At 38.9% G+C, this 16516-nt stretch overlaps 1 protein-coding gene across 1 annotated transcript; it reads left to right on the top strand.

The window, feature by feature from the left end:
* The first annotated feature begins 482 nt into the window (after positions 1-482).
* Positions 483-14211, top strand: ggt1a (gamma-glutamyltransferase 1a). Its single transcript, XM_051904296.1, has 14 exons — positions 483-986; positions 1260-1361; positions 1632-1808; positions 1898-2028; positions 2601-2690; positions 5572-5764; positions 6040-6200; positions 6291-6440; positions 8280-8416; positions 8677-8864; positions 9096-9223; positions 9346-9458; positions 11855-11968; positions 12061-14211. Exons 1-14 carry the CDS (start codon positions 958-960, stop codon positions 12205-12207), a joined length of 1860 nt encoding a protein of 619 aa, XP_051760256.1. The 5' UTR covers positions 483-957; the 3' UTR covers positions 12208-14211.
* Positions 14212-16516: the final 2305 nt, after the last annotated feature.

Genomic DNA, 16516 nt, shown 5'->3' on the forward strand with positions numbered 1-16516 from the left:
AAGTCACTCATTTAGCTGCAAGTCAACAACAACATGCTGCATCAGAGATGTTTCTTTAAAACCTTAGGTAACAGGAAATGCTGACTCACATAAATAAGCTTCAATAACGATGTCTGAGATGACCAGTGAAAATGCTTCAGTGTATTCTTTTCTAACTTAATAGAACATTTTTATTACAAATTATATTATCAGCATAAACAATTGAGTGAACATGTTGAAATACTCAGATAACGCCACATGAATGGCTACATTAAAATAAATTTCACAGTGTCTAAGAATGTGGTACGAGATATTTTGCTGTAATGAAGCCAGTTCTGAAGCTGTCACGGACAGTTTGTTCAAAACCCGATGGTCCATGTTATCTGTCATGATTTCAGAATGATCAAAAAAGCGTCTTGTTCTTCAGTGCAAGAAAGAACGTGACCTTTTGTACAGGGGAATTTACACAGCCAATGTCACATATTTACTTCTTTGATTTCTGACCTAGAAGTACTGCCAACTCTTTAATAGTTTTTATTTATTTTTTGTAGCAACATTCTTGTGTTTTACAATTTTTAGTCCTAGAAAATGTCTGGGCATTTTTACAGTTTTACATGAAACTTTTTTTATTCAATCTGGTTTCAGACTTTTGGACTCCACTGTGGGTTTTTTTTTTTTTTTTTTTTTTTAAGATTAAGGGTGGAGTAAATGCATTGTCATCACAGCATTGCAGTAGTTTTCAGTAGCTGGAGCTCCTAAGCTTTTAAAAACAGGGTGAGGTTTCATATGAGTAACACCTGTCTGTACCATCATGACTTTTTGAAAAATAATCCTGTCTTAGCCAATCACCATGTAAGGTTGATCTATAACCTCTGGAGTTAAATTTTAATTAGCACAGATTATATCTGTCCCTAGTCCCATTCACTCTTGTCTTGATACATCTACTTGTATAAGAAAAAAGGATTCAGTCTCTGGATTATGGTTCACCAGGCTAAATCATCTGTGAGGTATGTCTGTGTAATCTATCTATCTATCTATCTATACGTCTGTCTCAAAACTCAGGGACTGTATATTGTGAGACTGTTGTATGGCTCGGATTTACACAAGGATGTACTCTCTGGACTCAACACATGTTGGGCTCATTACAGGGTTGATACAGAGCACAATTTATGGAGTGCCATTATGAATTATGAGCCTTGTTATTAAGCATAGAGAACAGCTGTAAAAATTGATGATGATGATGATGGTGAATGTGTAACTGTAAAGGGTTTATTCAACAGGTCCCTTGAGCAGGGTGACATTTCATTGTTATCCGTTTCTCCTAAAAAATTACCAAAGGTTTACACCCGTGCTTCCATTCATGAACAGCACATGTTGAAAAGGTGATGTAACTTGTATGCTTATTTTGGGGGGGAAATGTTCACTATGATCACAAAAATTTGCATGCCTATATACTGCTGCGTATATATGAAACTCATTGTTTCTATGAATACAGTTCACTGATCAATTGAGAATAATGAAGTAAATTACACTGAAGTGGTGGTGATAAGCACAAGTCAGTCTACAAAGATATTTGTATTGTGTGTAATGAGTGATAATCTCAAATCCCTCAAATCTCAGAATTCTTGTATTTACATTCTGTATCCATTCAGGAAAATGGTCAAGAAGTCTCTTGTTGCTGGGCTGGTGGTCTTGCTTGTGGCTGCAGTGGGTTTTTTCATGGGTGTGTATTTGGGGATCGGAAATAAGAGACTCACTGTATCCTCTGACCATTTCTACTCAAAAGCAGCAGTAGCAGCAGATGCCGGGAAGTGCTCTGAGGTTGGGAGGTAAGAGTCCAAAGATCCAGAGCCAAAAGTTTGCTTGCTGTCGTTGAATTTCACTTACAGTACACCCACAGCTTTCTTTATGTTTGCAGGGACATCTTAAAGCGCAATGGTTCAGCGGTTGATGCTTCTATTGCTGCTTTGTTGTGCGTCGGGCTGTTTAACGCACACAGCATGGGCATTGGAGGGGGCCTGTATTTCACCATATACAATGCATTGACAGGTAAAACACTAACATTTATGCCTTCAGCAGATGCTTTCCTAGGGATCGAACTCATGACCTTTGAATTGCCTTAAATGTAAAACATACTCCAATAATCTTTGTTTTATTTACAACTTTGAAAAGTCATTTTTACAGTGTATGGATTCCACAAAATTGACATTCTTTTCTAGTAAGCCTGGGACTGATGGACATTGCTTTAGGAGTTGAATATGACTCAGAGGTTATTTGCCATTCAGCCGATACTTGTCATGCAAAGTGACTTACAGTACATTAATTGAAGTGACATGCCCCTAGAGCAACCTGGGGTCATGTGCCTTGCAAAAGGGCACAGGATTGATTCAGCATCATAGTGACCACAAATCTTGCGTCACTCTTACTTGGGAGTAAACATCTGCAAATGACGTGAATAACCACTACCTCATTAGGTGAAGCTAACAAGAGTAAACAACAATTGATGGTGACACACAAGCTTTAAGTTTTTAGTAATTTATAGTCTTGACTCTTGACAAACAACACTCAAAATGACACAGTCTTGACAATGAAATAAATCAATTCCATGTTTTTGTTCACAGGAAAGGTGGAGACAATTGATGCCAGAGAAACTGCTCCAATGAACGCTTCAGAGGACATGTTTGGCAATAACACCCAGCTGTCACGGAAAGGTACATTACCATTAATATCACCATAATGTATCGCCTAATCCAGCCTCCATTCTGTATTATAATCAGTGTTGGGCAAAGCTACTTTTAAAAGTAATGTGTTACTCCCTAAAAAAGTAACTAATTGCGTTACTTAGTTACTTTTTATGGAAAGTAATGCATTACATTACTTTTACGTTACTTTTTCTCACCTGGACTGGGTTTGGTTCTATTTTTAGCAATTGTAAAGGCACTTTTACACCAAAAGTGAAATGAAGCAGGAGAACAAGCAATTAAAGCAATTTAAAAAAAAGAAGAAAAAAAAAGAAACACAAATGTGGTTTTGCTTATTAATACGGGTTGAATTAGATGAAGGTCAGCAGCAAAAATATTGCTTAATAAAGTGAGATTAAATACATAAATTATGTATTAACATTTTAATTACTGCAGGTTTGCTTAATAGTTTGTACTTTACTGTTTTTATCCATTTGGGAGAATACTGAATCTGTTTTTGTGCAAGTGAGATGAGTAAATGATTGCTCACATTTAGTCTAGAACTGTATATAAAAACCGTCATGTTCACACAGCGCACACAACATCTCTGCACTTACTCCCGATTTCTCTTTGGGTACAGGACAGCTGTCAGTCAATAAATGGGAAAACAAAGTAACTTGCACTACTTATTTGGAAAAAAAGTAACTTTGATATTTTGTTGTCAATTTAAAATTAAAGGATTAGTTCACTTTCAAATGAAAATTACCCCAAGCTTTACACACCCTCAGGCCATCCTAGGTGTATATGACTTTCTTCTCTCTGATAAACACAATCCGAGATATTTTAATAAATATCCTTTATAATGCTTTATAATGGCATTGAACAGGGTTCACGAGTATGAGCTGAAGAAAGTGCTTCCATCCACATCTAACCATCATAAACGTACTCTACACGGCTCCCGGGGGGTTAATAAAGGCCTTCTGAAGTGATGCGTTTGTGTAAAAAAAAAAACTATATTTAACAAGTAATGAAGTAAAATATCTAGCTTCCGCCAGACCGCCTTCCATATTCAAGTTATGAAGAAAGTGTAAACTGGCATTGCGTCAGTTAAAGGGTTAGTTCACCCAAAAATGAAAATGTCATTTATTACTCGCCCTTATGCCGTTCCACACCCGTAAGACCTTCGTTTATCTTCGGAACGCAAATTAAGATATTTTTGTTGAAATCTAATGGCTCAGTGAGGCCTGCATAGCCAGCAATGACATTTCCTCTCTCAAGATCCATTAATTTACTAAAAACATATTTAAATCAGTTCATGTGCGTACAGTGGTTCAATATTAATATTATAAAGCGACAAGAATATTTTTGGTGCGCCAAAAAAAACAAAATAACGACTTATATAGTGATGGCCGATTTCAAAACACTGCTTCATGAAGCTTCGAAGCATTATGAATCTTTTGTGTTGAATCAGCGGTTCGGAGCGCCAAAGTCACGTGATTTCAGCAGTTTGGTGGTTTGACACGTGATCCGAATCATGATTCGACACGCTGATTCATAATGCTCCGAAGCTTAATGAAGCAGTGTTTTGAAATCGGCCATCACTAAATAAATCGTTATTTTGTTTTTTTGGTGCACCAAAAATATTCTCGTCGCTTTATAATATTAATAATATAGAACCACTGTACTCACATGAACTGATTTAAATATGTTTTTAGTAAATTAATGGATCTTGAGAGAGGAAATATCATTGCTGGCTATGCAGGCCTCATTGAGCCATCGGATTTCAACAAAAATAACTTAATTTGCGTTCCGAAGATGAACGAAGGTCTTACGGGTGTGGAACGGCATGAGGGTGAGTAATAAATGACATTATTTTCATTTTTGGGTGTACTAACTCTTTAAGCTTTTTCCGTAAGTTGAATAGGGAAGGCGTAGGACATAGCATAAGCTTTTTGAACTGCAAAAGTTGAATACGGAAGGCAATCTAGCGGAAGCTATGGATATTTTTTTACACAAATGCATCGCTTCACTTCAGAAGGCCTTTATTAACCCCCCGGAGCCATGTGAAGAACGCTTATGATGGATGGATGTGGATGGAAGCACTTTCTTCAGTTCATACTTGTGACCCCTGTTCACTGCCATTATAAAGATTGGACGCATCAGGATATTTATTAAAATATCTCCGACTGTGGTAATCAGAGAGAAGAAAGTCATATACACCTGGGATGGCTTGAGGGTGAGTAAAGCTTGGGCTAATTTCCATTTGAAAGTGAACTAATCCTTTAATGTGTTTTTTTTTTTTTTTTTTTTTCAAAATAATTTATTATTTTTCTAAGACATAACACAAATTCATGCCAAACTACAATATGGATAAAAGGTTTGAGTTAGTAAGATTTTTTTTTAATGTTTCTGTCTCATACTCATCAAGGCTGCATTTATTTGATTAAAAATACAGTAAAAAGAGTAACATTGTGTAATATGATTACAATTTAAAATTCTAATATGCTTATTTGGTGTTCAATAAACATTTCTTGTAATTATCAATGTTGAAAACAGTCATGCTATAATGAAAAAATTGATAAAAATTGATCAGAAACTGTAACAGGATTCTTTGATGACTAGAAAGTACAAAAGAACAGCAATTATTTGAAATAGAAATCTTTTTGAAACATTATAAATGTCTTTACTGTCAATTTTGATCAATGTATTGAATCCTTTCTGAATAAAAGTATTAATTTCTTTCAAGAATTCTGTTCTTTTAGAGATTCTTTTTGAATTGCATTAATTGGATTACAGTATTTTTGAATAAATTCACAGATAGGACAGAAAATGAGCATCATGTCATTGACCTTATTGCAGTTTTGTCCCTTGAATGATGATAACACTGTACTGTGTCTTGTTTGAATGACAGGAGGGTTGTCCATCGCCATACCAGGAGAAATCCGTGGTTACGAAATGGCACACAAAAGACATGGGAGACTGCCATGGAGGGAACTGTTTCAGCCCAGTATAGAATTGGCACGCAATGGCTTTCCAATTGGCAGGGCATTGGCCAATGCCATTGCAAAAAACAAAGAGTCAATTCTGAGTGACGTGATGTTGTGGTAAGGATTTATCTTTTTATCTTTTGGACACTTTACAGAAACAGGGCAATCTGTGAGAAAATCCACTTATCATAACTGAAAATGGCTCAGTGTCAAGGACCAAGTGTACCAAGGGTTACCGTTGTGTAATTTGCGATTGCATCATACTGTATTATACATTACTAATTCCACTGATGTCAAACAAATAACTAATCTAACACACCTCACTCTAAACACTGCCTCTACTGATAGTTGTAATTAAACCAAATTGATCTTGTCTTCTCTCTATGTTTCAGTGAAGTGTTTTGTGACTCAAACAAAAACCTCCTGAAGGAAAATGATATCATTAGATATCTCAAACTCGCTGACACCTATGAGAAGATAGCTGAAGAAGGGCCGGATGTTTTTTACAACGGATCTATGGCCCAGAATATAGTGGATGATATCCAGGCTGCAGGTCACTTCTTTGTTTAACCCTATTTATTATGCCTTAAAGGTCATCTGACCTAATTTTAATAAAAATATGCAAATCAATCTGTCACTACAGGAGGGATTATAACACTTGAGGACCTAAGGGAATATAAGCCAGTGTTAAATGAGACCCCTTTAAAGTTAAATATGGGGGAGTACACCATTAATGTTCCTGATGCTCCATCCAGTGGACCTGTACTCGCTCTGATTCTTAACATAGTGGATGGTGAGTCTTTGTGCATGCTTGCATCAAGGAGATGGATGGATGGATGGATAAGCAGACAAACAGACAGGAAGAGACAGATAGATTGATAGATAGACAGACATACAGATAGTTAGATATTTTTGATAAAATCCAATGGCTCAGTGAGGCCTCTATTGCCAGCAAGACGATTAACACTTTCAGATGCTCAGAAAGCTACTAAAGACATATTTAAAACAGTTCATGTGAGTACAGTGGTTCAACCTTAATATTATAAAGTGACGAGAATACTTTTTGTGCGCCAAAAAAAACAAAATAATGACTTTTCAACAATATCTAGTGATGGGCGATTTCAAAACACTGCTTCATGAAGCTTCGAAGCTTTACGAATCTTTTGTTTCAAATCAGTGGTTCGGATCGCGTATCAAACTGCCAAAATCACGTGAACTATGGAAATTTCGAAACACTTATGACGTAACAAAGCCTCGTTTACCGAAATCACATGACTTTGCCGCTCCGAACCACTGATTCGAAACAAAAGATTCGTAAAGCTTCGAAGCTTCATGAAGCAGTGTTTTGAAATCACCCATCACTAGATATTGTTGAAAAGTCGTTATTTTTTTTATTTTTTTTGGCGCACAAAAAGTATTCTCGTTGCTTTATAATATTAAGGTTGAACCACTGTAGTCACATGAACTGTTTTAAATATGTTTTTAGTACCTTTTTGAGCATCTGAAAGTGTTAATTATCTTGCTGGCAATAGAGGCCTCACTGAGCCATTGGATTTCCTCAGAAATATCTTAATTTGTGTTCCAAAGATGAACAAAGGTCTTACGGGTGTAGAACGACATGAGGGTGAGTAATTAATAACAGAATTTTCATTTTTGAGTGAACTAACCCTTTAAATAGACAGTAGATTAGACAAATTGTTCTTTACAACATATTTAAGGATTTAGAGATCATACTCAAAAGTTTGATAGATGACTGAGTCATGGATAACTATGAGAGGGCATGTTGTTCTCTGAGCAGGACTTGAGTACCTGATTATCTAATAATCCTCCATCACCACAGACATTTACTAACTCACTCAGAGACGCTACCATATCAGAGTGCAGTCTTCATTGAGTAATTCCAGGATTACGCAAAAGAGCTTGATTCATGAGGGGAAGCAGCGTCATGTTATGCATTAAGAAAGAATGTACATTTAGCTGATCATTACTGCAAAATAAACATCAACAAGGTGAGCAGGATACGATCTTGCATCACCCTGAAGGGGTTTATTTTGTAATAGTGATCAGATGACTGTACATTATCCATTTTACGTGACTACAAAGTATTCCTGAGAGCTGTGTAACTTTAACACAGGATGTGTTTTTGCATTCCACTGCGCTGCTTTTCCATTGTTTTCTATGTAAACATGTATTTTTATATGTATCAAACCTTAAAGGGATAGTTCACCTAAAAATGAAAATTGTCATCATTTACTCACCCTTAAATTGTTCCAAACCTGTATGAATTTCTTTCTTCTGCTGAACACAAAAGAAGATATTCTGAAGAATGTCAGTAACTGAACAGTTGATGGGCCCCATTGACTTCCATAATAAGGGAAAAAAAAATACTATGGAAGTCAGTAAGGCCCATCCACTGTTTGTCAGTGAGGCCCATCAACTGCATTTTTAGAACGCCGTGATATACACGAATGCAATGGTCAAACATGTCCATTTAGTGTATGTTTACATAGAAAAACAGTGCAAAAGAAGCACACTGCATATTTTGTAAGGCAAAGTAAATGTTTGCGTTTTGATCTCATGGTTATGTATTACAGTGATTATTCACATCAAGGATTCAACTCTCGTTTTCTAGGTTACAATTTCTCAGACAGTAGTGTGTCCACTGCAGAGAAGAAGACTTTGACATATCATCGTATCGTAGAGGCATTTCGTTTTGCTTATGCCAAGAGGAGTAAACTGGGAGACCCGCGTTACCTCAACATTACTGACGTGAGTTAAACTAATTGTACATGTATCAATATTGTGTGTGTGTGTGTGTGTGTGTGTGTGTATGCCTTGCGCAAAGATTTATGGGTATTAAAGCAACCTGATCTCATGCAATTTTTCTCAAGATCTGTGAAGTGGTTTAAAGAGTCCTTTATAATATTGTCTGACGATATTTTCCCAAGGCCTTTTAACTGTTCTGATTTCATGCACTTGCGAGTTCAATGGCCTCTTGTAAATCTCTTTTCAATTATCTCCTTTCCCAGCTCATCCAAAACATGACCTCAGACTACTTTGCAGACAACATCAGGAGTAAAATCACAGATGACACCACTCACCCAGACACCTACTACGATCCTGAGTACTTTGTACCCGATGACCATGGCACGGCTCACCTGTCAGTCATCGCAGAGGATGGGAGCGCAGTGGCGGCCACTAGCACCATCAACCTTTAGTAAGAGAAAAACTGCACTAGACCTGTGTTTCTCACTTTATTTATTTTTAAAAACACTGTTCCTCTAACAATATTTATGGAGTCTGCTCTCATATGTTAGGCTGGATCCCAGAGAAATAAAATTATGATTGTTTTTGGTGCCAAAATACATTATAAGTGGACCTCAGGGGGAAATGCTATATTTTTGTTCATTTTTATCTGATTATCTTGATCTTTATTGTTTTCTCACAGTTTTGGCTCTAAGGTGATGTCACGCTCAACTGGGATTATCTTTAATGACGAGATGGATGATTTCAGCTCTCCTTACATTACCAATGGATTTGGGGTTCCCCCTTCACCCAACAACTTCATTCAGCCAGGTGTATTGAGTTTTACAGCCTAAATTAAATGACAAATAATACCCCTTTATATTTCTATAGACACACTGGTAAAAAATCAGTTGAAGACATTTATTAACATACTACTTTTGTCATTTGACTAGGTAAAAGACCACTTTCATCGATGTCCCCCACGATAATATTTGACAAACACAACAGAGTCAAAATGGTGGTTGGGGCCTCAGGTGGGACGAAAATCACCACAGCAACTGCTCTGGTAACCACAAACACCAAAACATTTTATATCTGTGTATATATATATAATATATATATATATTGCATGCATGTGCCCAACATGCAGCAGTGTTTCCCAACTGTGGCTTTAAATGTCTTCCAAATGGAACACACCTGATCAACTTATTAGTAAAGATTTCCAGTCTTGAAATGAATGTGTCAGATTAAGAAGAAAATCCTTAACATACAGTGTCTAAAGTGCACAGTAAAAGCCAATATAAATATAGATGTGAGAAGCAGTTATCGGGTTCAAGCGCTTTAAAGCCTTTAAGCACATGCATAAAAAGGTATAATATTTTAATTAGCAAGCCTGTAACCATCTCGATCATAGATGGAAAAGACCATTTACAGCCAATACAGGCATTTTACCATAGAAAATATATGGCTGATAAAGCTTTTTACAAGTTATCAAGGTTGAGCCAAAAACCTAGGACTAATTCAACAAAAAATTTTTTTTTAAATAATCTCCAATATTTAACGAACGATTTGATGGACACCAGTGGTCCTAGAGGCAAAGTTGCTAAGAATGAGTTCTACCATGTGGTATGAATATCGTGGGCGTGTGTAAAAAATAGCATAATATACAATCCTTTACGCACATAAAAAACACGAAGGCGCCCCCCCAGTGGCCAGTTTCTTTCAAATTTCACATAGGCCTCTAGGGCTGTGAGTCAAACAGTGAGTTTCATTCCGATCAGCCTCCGTTAACCTTGTCTGATAGCTGCTCAAATTTCATTGGCCGTCACGGGCCACGTTTTTCGAGATATGAAGGCAGTCTTGGCACCTTGGACAAAGACACCGCGTGGCAATTTTCAAGTCAATCAGACTTTGGGTTGAGTAGTTAATATACATACACTATATTGCCAAAAGTTTTGGGACGCCTGCCTTTATGTGCACATGAACTTTAATGACATCCCATTCTTAATCCGTAGGGTTTAATATGGAGTTGGCCCACCCTTTGCATCTATAACAGCTTCAACTCTTCTGGGAAGGCTTTCCACAAGGTTTAGGAGTGTGTTTATGGGAATTGTTGAGCATTCTTCTAGAAGCGCCTTTGTGAGGTCAGGCACTGATGTTGGACAAGAAGGACTGGCTCGCAGTCTCCGCTCTAATTCATCCCAAAGGTGTTCTATCGGGTTGAGGTCAGGACTCTGTGCAGGCCAGTCAAGTTCCTCCACACCAAACTCGCTCATCCATGTCTTTATGGACCTTGCTTTGTGCACTGGTGTGCAGTCATGTTGGAACAGGAAGGGGCCATCCCCAAACTGTTCCCACAAAGTTGGGAGCATGAAAATGTCCAAAATGTCTTGGTATGCTGAAGCATTAAGAGTTCCTTTCACTGGAACTAAGGGGCCAAGCCCAACCCCTGAAAAACAACCCCACACCATAATCCCCCCTCCACCAAACTTTACACTTGGCACAATGCAGTCAGGCAAGTACCGTTCTCCTGGCAACTGCCAAACCCAGACTCGTCCATCGGATTGCCAGACAGAGAAGCGTAATTTGTCACTCCAGAGAACACGTCTCCACTGCTCTAGAGTCCAGGGGCAGCGTGCTTTATACCACTGCATCCGATGCTTTGCATTGCACTTGGTGATGTAAGGCTTGGATGCAGCTGCTCGGCCATGGAAACCCATTCCTTGAAGCTCTCTACGCACTGTTCTTGAGATAATCTGAAGGCCACACGAAGTTTGGAGGTCTGTAGCTATTGACTCTGCAGAAAGTTGGCCCCGCTCTGTGATTTTACGTGGCCTACCACTTCGTGGCTGAGTTGCTGTTGTTCCCAATTGCTTCCACTTTGTTATGATACCACTAACAGTTGACCGTGGAATATTTAGTAATGAGGAAATTTCACAAATGGACTTATTGCACAGGAGGCAGCCTATCACGGTACCACGCTTGAATTCACTGAGCTCCTGAGAGTGACCCATTCTTTCACAAATGTTTGTAGAAGCAGTCTGCATGCCTAGGTGCTTGCTTTTATACACCTGTGGCCATGGAAGTGATTGGAACACCTGAATTCAATGATTTGGAGGGGTGTCCCAATACTTTTGGAAACGTAGTGTATTTTTCAGTTTTTTCCATGTTATAGCACCACCAAGTGGCCAGTCTCTGTGTCCTTTTTCACACGACCATAGAATGAGCTCTTACATATGTGTGCCGAGTTTGGTGAAAATATCTCATTCCGTTCATGAGTTATAGCCATTTTAGTTAAAGTGGCTCTGCCCACTTCAAACATTTTGGCGCCCCTTAGTGACCGTAAATCGTAATTTCTACTTTTTTTTTATTTATTTTTTTTTATAATTATTGACAATCAAATATGGTTTGCTATATTTATCCAAACATGTCTTTTCACCTCTCCTATTTCACTCCTACCAGGTGATCCTGAACTCGCTGTTCTTTAACTACGATCTGAAGAAAGCGGTTACAGAGCCCCGAGTCCACAACCAACTCAATCCCAACATGACAGTTGTGGAACAAGACTTCGAGCAGGTGGGTTCCTGCATTTGACCACTGAACTTTCTTAACTGAAGTCATGATAAAACAGTTCATTAACCCTATAAGGCCTGTGTGACATGCTACAGAGTGTTCTTGATGGCTTGGCTCAGAAGAATCACGTAACAGAGCTGCTGAGGACGCCAGGAGCAGTAGTGCAGGCCGTCGTGCGACAAGGGGACAAACTCTGTGCTGAATCTGACCCTAGGAAAGGCGGCTATCCTGCGGGATATTGAACGCCACTCCCTCTCGCCCCTCTTACATTTTGTGAACCTTCAGTCATTGGTGACTCAATCAAGAAGCAGGAAACTCTGATATATACAAAGCAATACACCTCTCAGTCCAACAATCAACATGGACCTCAACGCACAAGGTTGCACAAAGACTCCCTGTATTTATTAACTTTTTTCTTTTTGATGGGAAAATGTTTCATTGGTATCAATAGTGCCTAACTTTCATATTGAACGGTCTATGATTTTACCAAGCTTATTTATTCCTTTTGTGTGTAGAGAAGAGTATTGATTATCAGTATGTGGGGGTCCTTTGGTACCTGATTCCATTGTACAGGTTTTGTTGTGGAATGGAGGTCCTTGGGTTAATGGACACTGGGTCAATGTTGAGAGTGCTCCAAAATGAGGATATGAGACTCTTGTTCAAGTCAGGGAAATAATATGAAATTGACATAGTAATAAAATATTACAGGTATTTATTGTACATCATGCTGATTGCATGGGACTGAGATTCTTCCCAGCTAACAATGAATGTTCTTAGAACTTTGGCTAACGTTCTGGCAAGGTTCTCCTCTAATGTTAACAGAATGTTTGTTAAAAAGTTATGGTCTTTAATAATGTTCTCAAAATACTATCGATACATTGATTATGGAACTTTTTTCTGAAGTGTTTTAGGCTTTCGTTATTTTAAACATTTAAGATTTTTTTAATGTTACTACTTGATTCAGAATGTTTAGAAAACATTCAAAAGTAACGTTCCCATAATGTTTGCAAAATGGATAATTTCCTTAATGTTCATATAACCAAGTAAAAAAAATGCTTTTAAAAATTTAAAAACTGGACGTTTTGAACGTTCAGAGAACATTCAGAAATAAAGGGAATGTTAGCAAAACGTTCTTAGAACATATTTTTGTTAGCTGCGTTATAAAGGGATAGTTCTCCTTAAAATTAATATTCATTCATTATGTACTCACCATCATGTCGTTCCAAACCTGCTGACTTTCATTCTTCTGTAGAACACAAAAGATGTGCTATTTGCTCATCTCCGAGCAGTAACAATGAATGATGAATGGAGATTTCAAGCTTCAAAAATGGTGGCCAGTATGACTTGTATATATAAAATTTCATTTGTTATTGTGTTCAACAGAAGAAAAAAGTCAAGTTTGGAAAACCTTTTTTTTCCTTTTTCTCTTCAAGTTTCTATTTTTCATGGTAGACACACACTGGTAAAATGTGTGAGGAAACTCTATTACTATCTATAAGCTGAATGTTCGATTAAAGCAGTAACCAACATATTCATTTTTAAATAGTGAACTGGAATGATAAAGTTCTTATGGTGAAGAGAAGCTGTTATTTACATCAGAGCCATTCATAAGTAAAATCCTGAGAGAACAGCATGCAAGACATCAGATTACCTCACTGGACATGTTACCCTCTGTATACAGCCATCCTCTCCCAAGATGACTTGCATAATGTGAAATGCTGAACGATAATAACAACTGTTTTTTCTCTTATGAGTAAATTACTTGTGTACGTGAAACAGATCTGAGCTTTAAGGCATATAAACATTATGTTCACTTCAGGTCTAAATGTTACATTAGAAGTCTGTAAGGCAATATGTAATGTAACATTGTGTAACTGTAACTTGAAAACATTTCAATCAGGCCATGAGAAAAAAAGGTTATTAAGAGATACCCAGGTCCATCATAAGTAACAACATCTAATATTAAACATGTGTATAGAGATATTCATCAGAATAATCATCAGAACTCCCTGTTATTATCTAATGTTAGTCTGATTTTATGTTGAATTACATTAAGAGCTATCACTAGACTGTTGAACGTTGTCCTTTTTGTCACCAAATCATAAAACTGCAATATCATGCTGTATATATGATGTATATCATATTCAAGCTATTTCATTAAGCTAGAGATGTTAATGTGTATCATGAAATGACACTGTGGTGGAAATGTATAGTGCATTCTGACAAATAAAATACATTTGTGTATATATTTTTTTTAAACATCCACTGTCCTCTGGCTGTTGCTAGGCTTTTAATTAATTTTGGACTGATGTATGTTTGCAGTCACATTCATAAGTGTTTGTATAAATATTTTAAGAACTAATTAATAAATAATGCAAGCTGTATTTTATGAAACAGTGCCATTTGAACCAATTCTGAGGCAAAAACATGTTTTGAAAAATTAAAGGCATGGTAAATTATTACATGCCCAGTCAGCAGCCACACACGAATATATTTTTATAAAGGTAGAAGAGCAAACTTCTTTGAAAGAATAAAATTCAACAAAGTCAACAAAATTTAACCTGTATGAAAATCTGATGTGTAAAGGTTCTTGATAGTGATAATTTCTGCACCACTAGCACCACCGAACAGAATTGCAATTTACCTTATCCAAAATCATTTAATTTCAATAGTAGTAGAGAAGTAGGCTACACATATTTGGACATGTTGGCTGTTTTCATACAGGTTAAACTCCTTCTGTCATTGGTCGGTCAAACATCTCGGTTACGTATGATAATCCTTGTTCCCTGATGGAGGAAACGGAGACATGGTGTCGAACCGACACTAAGGGGCATTGTCCTTGGAAGCACCAATCACGAATGCACTAGTGCACAGCTGCCCCGGGGCCAACGCATATATGCGTTTCCCCCAGTGAGCCTCATTGCACAGACTCTGTGCAAGATCAGGTAGGATGAAGAACAAGTCCTAATGGTTGCACCCTATTGGCCCAACCAGAGTTGGTTCTCAGAGCTCACGCTCATGGCGTCGGCCCCTCACTGGCGAATTCCCCTGAGGAAGGACCTTCTTTCTCAGGGGCAGGGTACAATCTGGCACCCACAACCAGACCTCTGGAACCTCCATGTCTGGTCCCTGGAGGCAGTGGCGTGCACAGACCTCCGTGAGGACAGGGGTGCAATCGCGTTCTGGGGGGGAGAAATGGGAACGCGGGGGCACCGCGATGCGACCGCAAAGGGCACTTACACTTTCGCGATCAAAGGGGCAGGGGCTCAAGCCCAGAGAGTGCAAGAGAGAGGCAGAGCAAAGCATGTGTTTTCCAAGTTGTTGAAACCTCGGTCAGGGAATACCACATAGCGCATTAGGAGAATTCCTGGGAGGCGAACAGGTCTAGGCAAGTTGTGACATGCGACAAGACCGGATTCCACCCTGGAGATTTATATACGCCACTGTCACTGTGTTGTCTATCCAGACCAACACGTGCTTGCCCTGAATCAATGGCTGAAGCCTCCTCAGGGCCAATAGCAGAGCCAACAACTCTAGGCAGTTGATGTGCCAGTGCAGGCGGGGCCCTGTCCAGGACCTCGAAACTGCACACCCATTGCACACGGCTCCCCAACCTGTCCTGGAGGCATCTGTTGTGACAACAACATGCCTGGACACTTGTTTTACGGGAACCTCTGGACTCAAGTCTGAAGACAATGCTGTAGCAGTCTCATATGCATTAACCCCAGTGGCGTGACTGCGGCTGAGGGTGCCATATGCCCCAGGAGCCTCTTAAAATGTTTCAGGGCTAGGTGCTGAAGGACCAGGTCCTTGTGTTTGCATATCAACTCCCAAGACTGAGCTAAAATCAGCCATTCGTTGAGGTAGTTGAGAATGCGAATGCCCACTTCCCTTAACCCCTTCAGGTCTATCACTGCAAACCAATCTAGGTGTCTGACATATGTGAGCATGTGTCTGACCGTGAGCATCTTGAACGGGAGCTTGTGCAGGGCCCGATTCAGTACCCGCAAGTCTAAGATTGCCTGGCGAACTGAATCGCACAGCCAAGAAGGATTGTCCTGAGCAATCAAAAGGATGGGATGGGAAGCGCTAACCATGCACCCAGACTCCGCACGAGAGGCACTAGAGGGACAATACCTGGGGCGAAGCAAGGCTCATCACGTGGGGAGGCTTCGCGTCCCGTAAAATTTTCATTGCACTCCCACCCCAGGAACGGGATGGTGGAGGGATGCAGAAAAGTTTGTCGAGCAACAAAGGTGAGTCGGCTATCTATATATAGGCCTCCAATTGTACTGAATGGGTAGATCGTTTGAACGTGCTCCTCCCAAACTTTATTAATAAAACATCATTTAGAGGAATTTGCTTTTTCTTAACATGAAATTTCTCTCATATGAAGCCGCTGAAGCACCCTGGGGAACTTTCTCACACTGGTGAGAGAGACCGCTGAATCTGCCTTATTTCCAGCAGCAGATGAGGTGACTGGAACTGAAACGCTTCTCATGCAGAGATGCACTGCTTTAGCTCAGAAGAACAAAGCTGAAGTGTGTATTG

This window comes from Ctenopharyngodon idella, chromosome 8 (assembly GCF_019924925.1).
Source record: "Ctenopharyngodon idella isolate HZGC_01 chromosome 8, HZGC01, whole genome shotgun sequence".
NCBI lineage: Eukaryota > Metazoa > Chordata > Actinopteri > Cypriniformes > Xenocyprididae > Ctenopharyngodon > Ctenopharyngodon idella.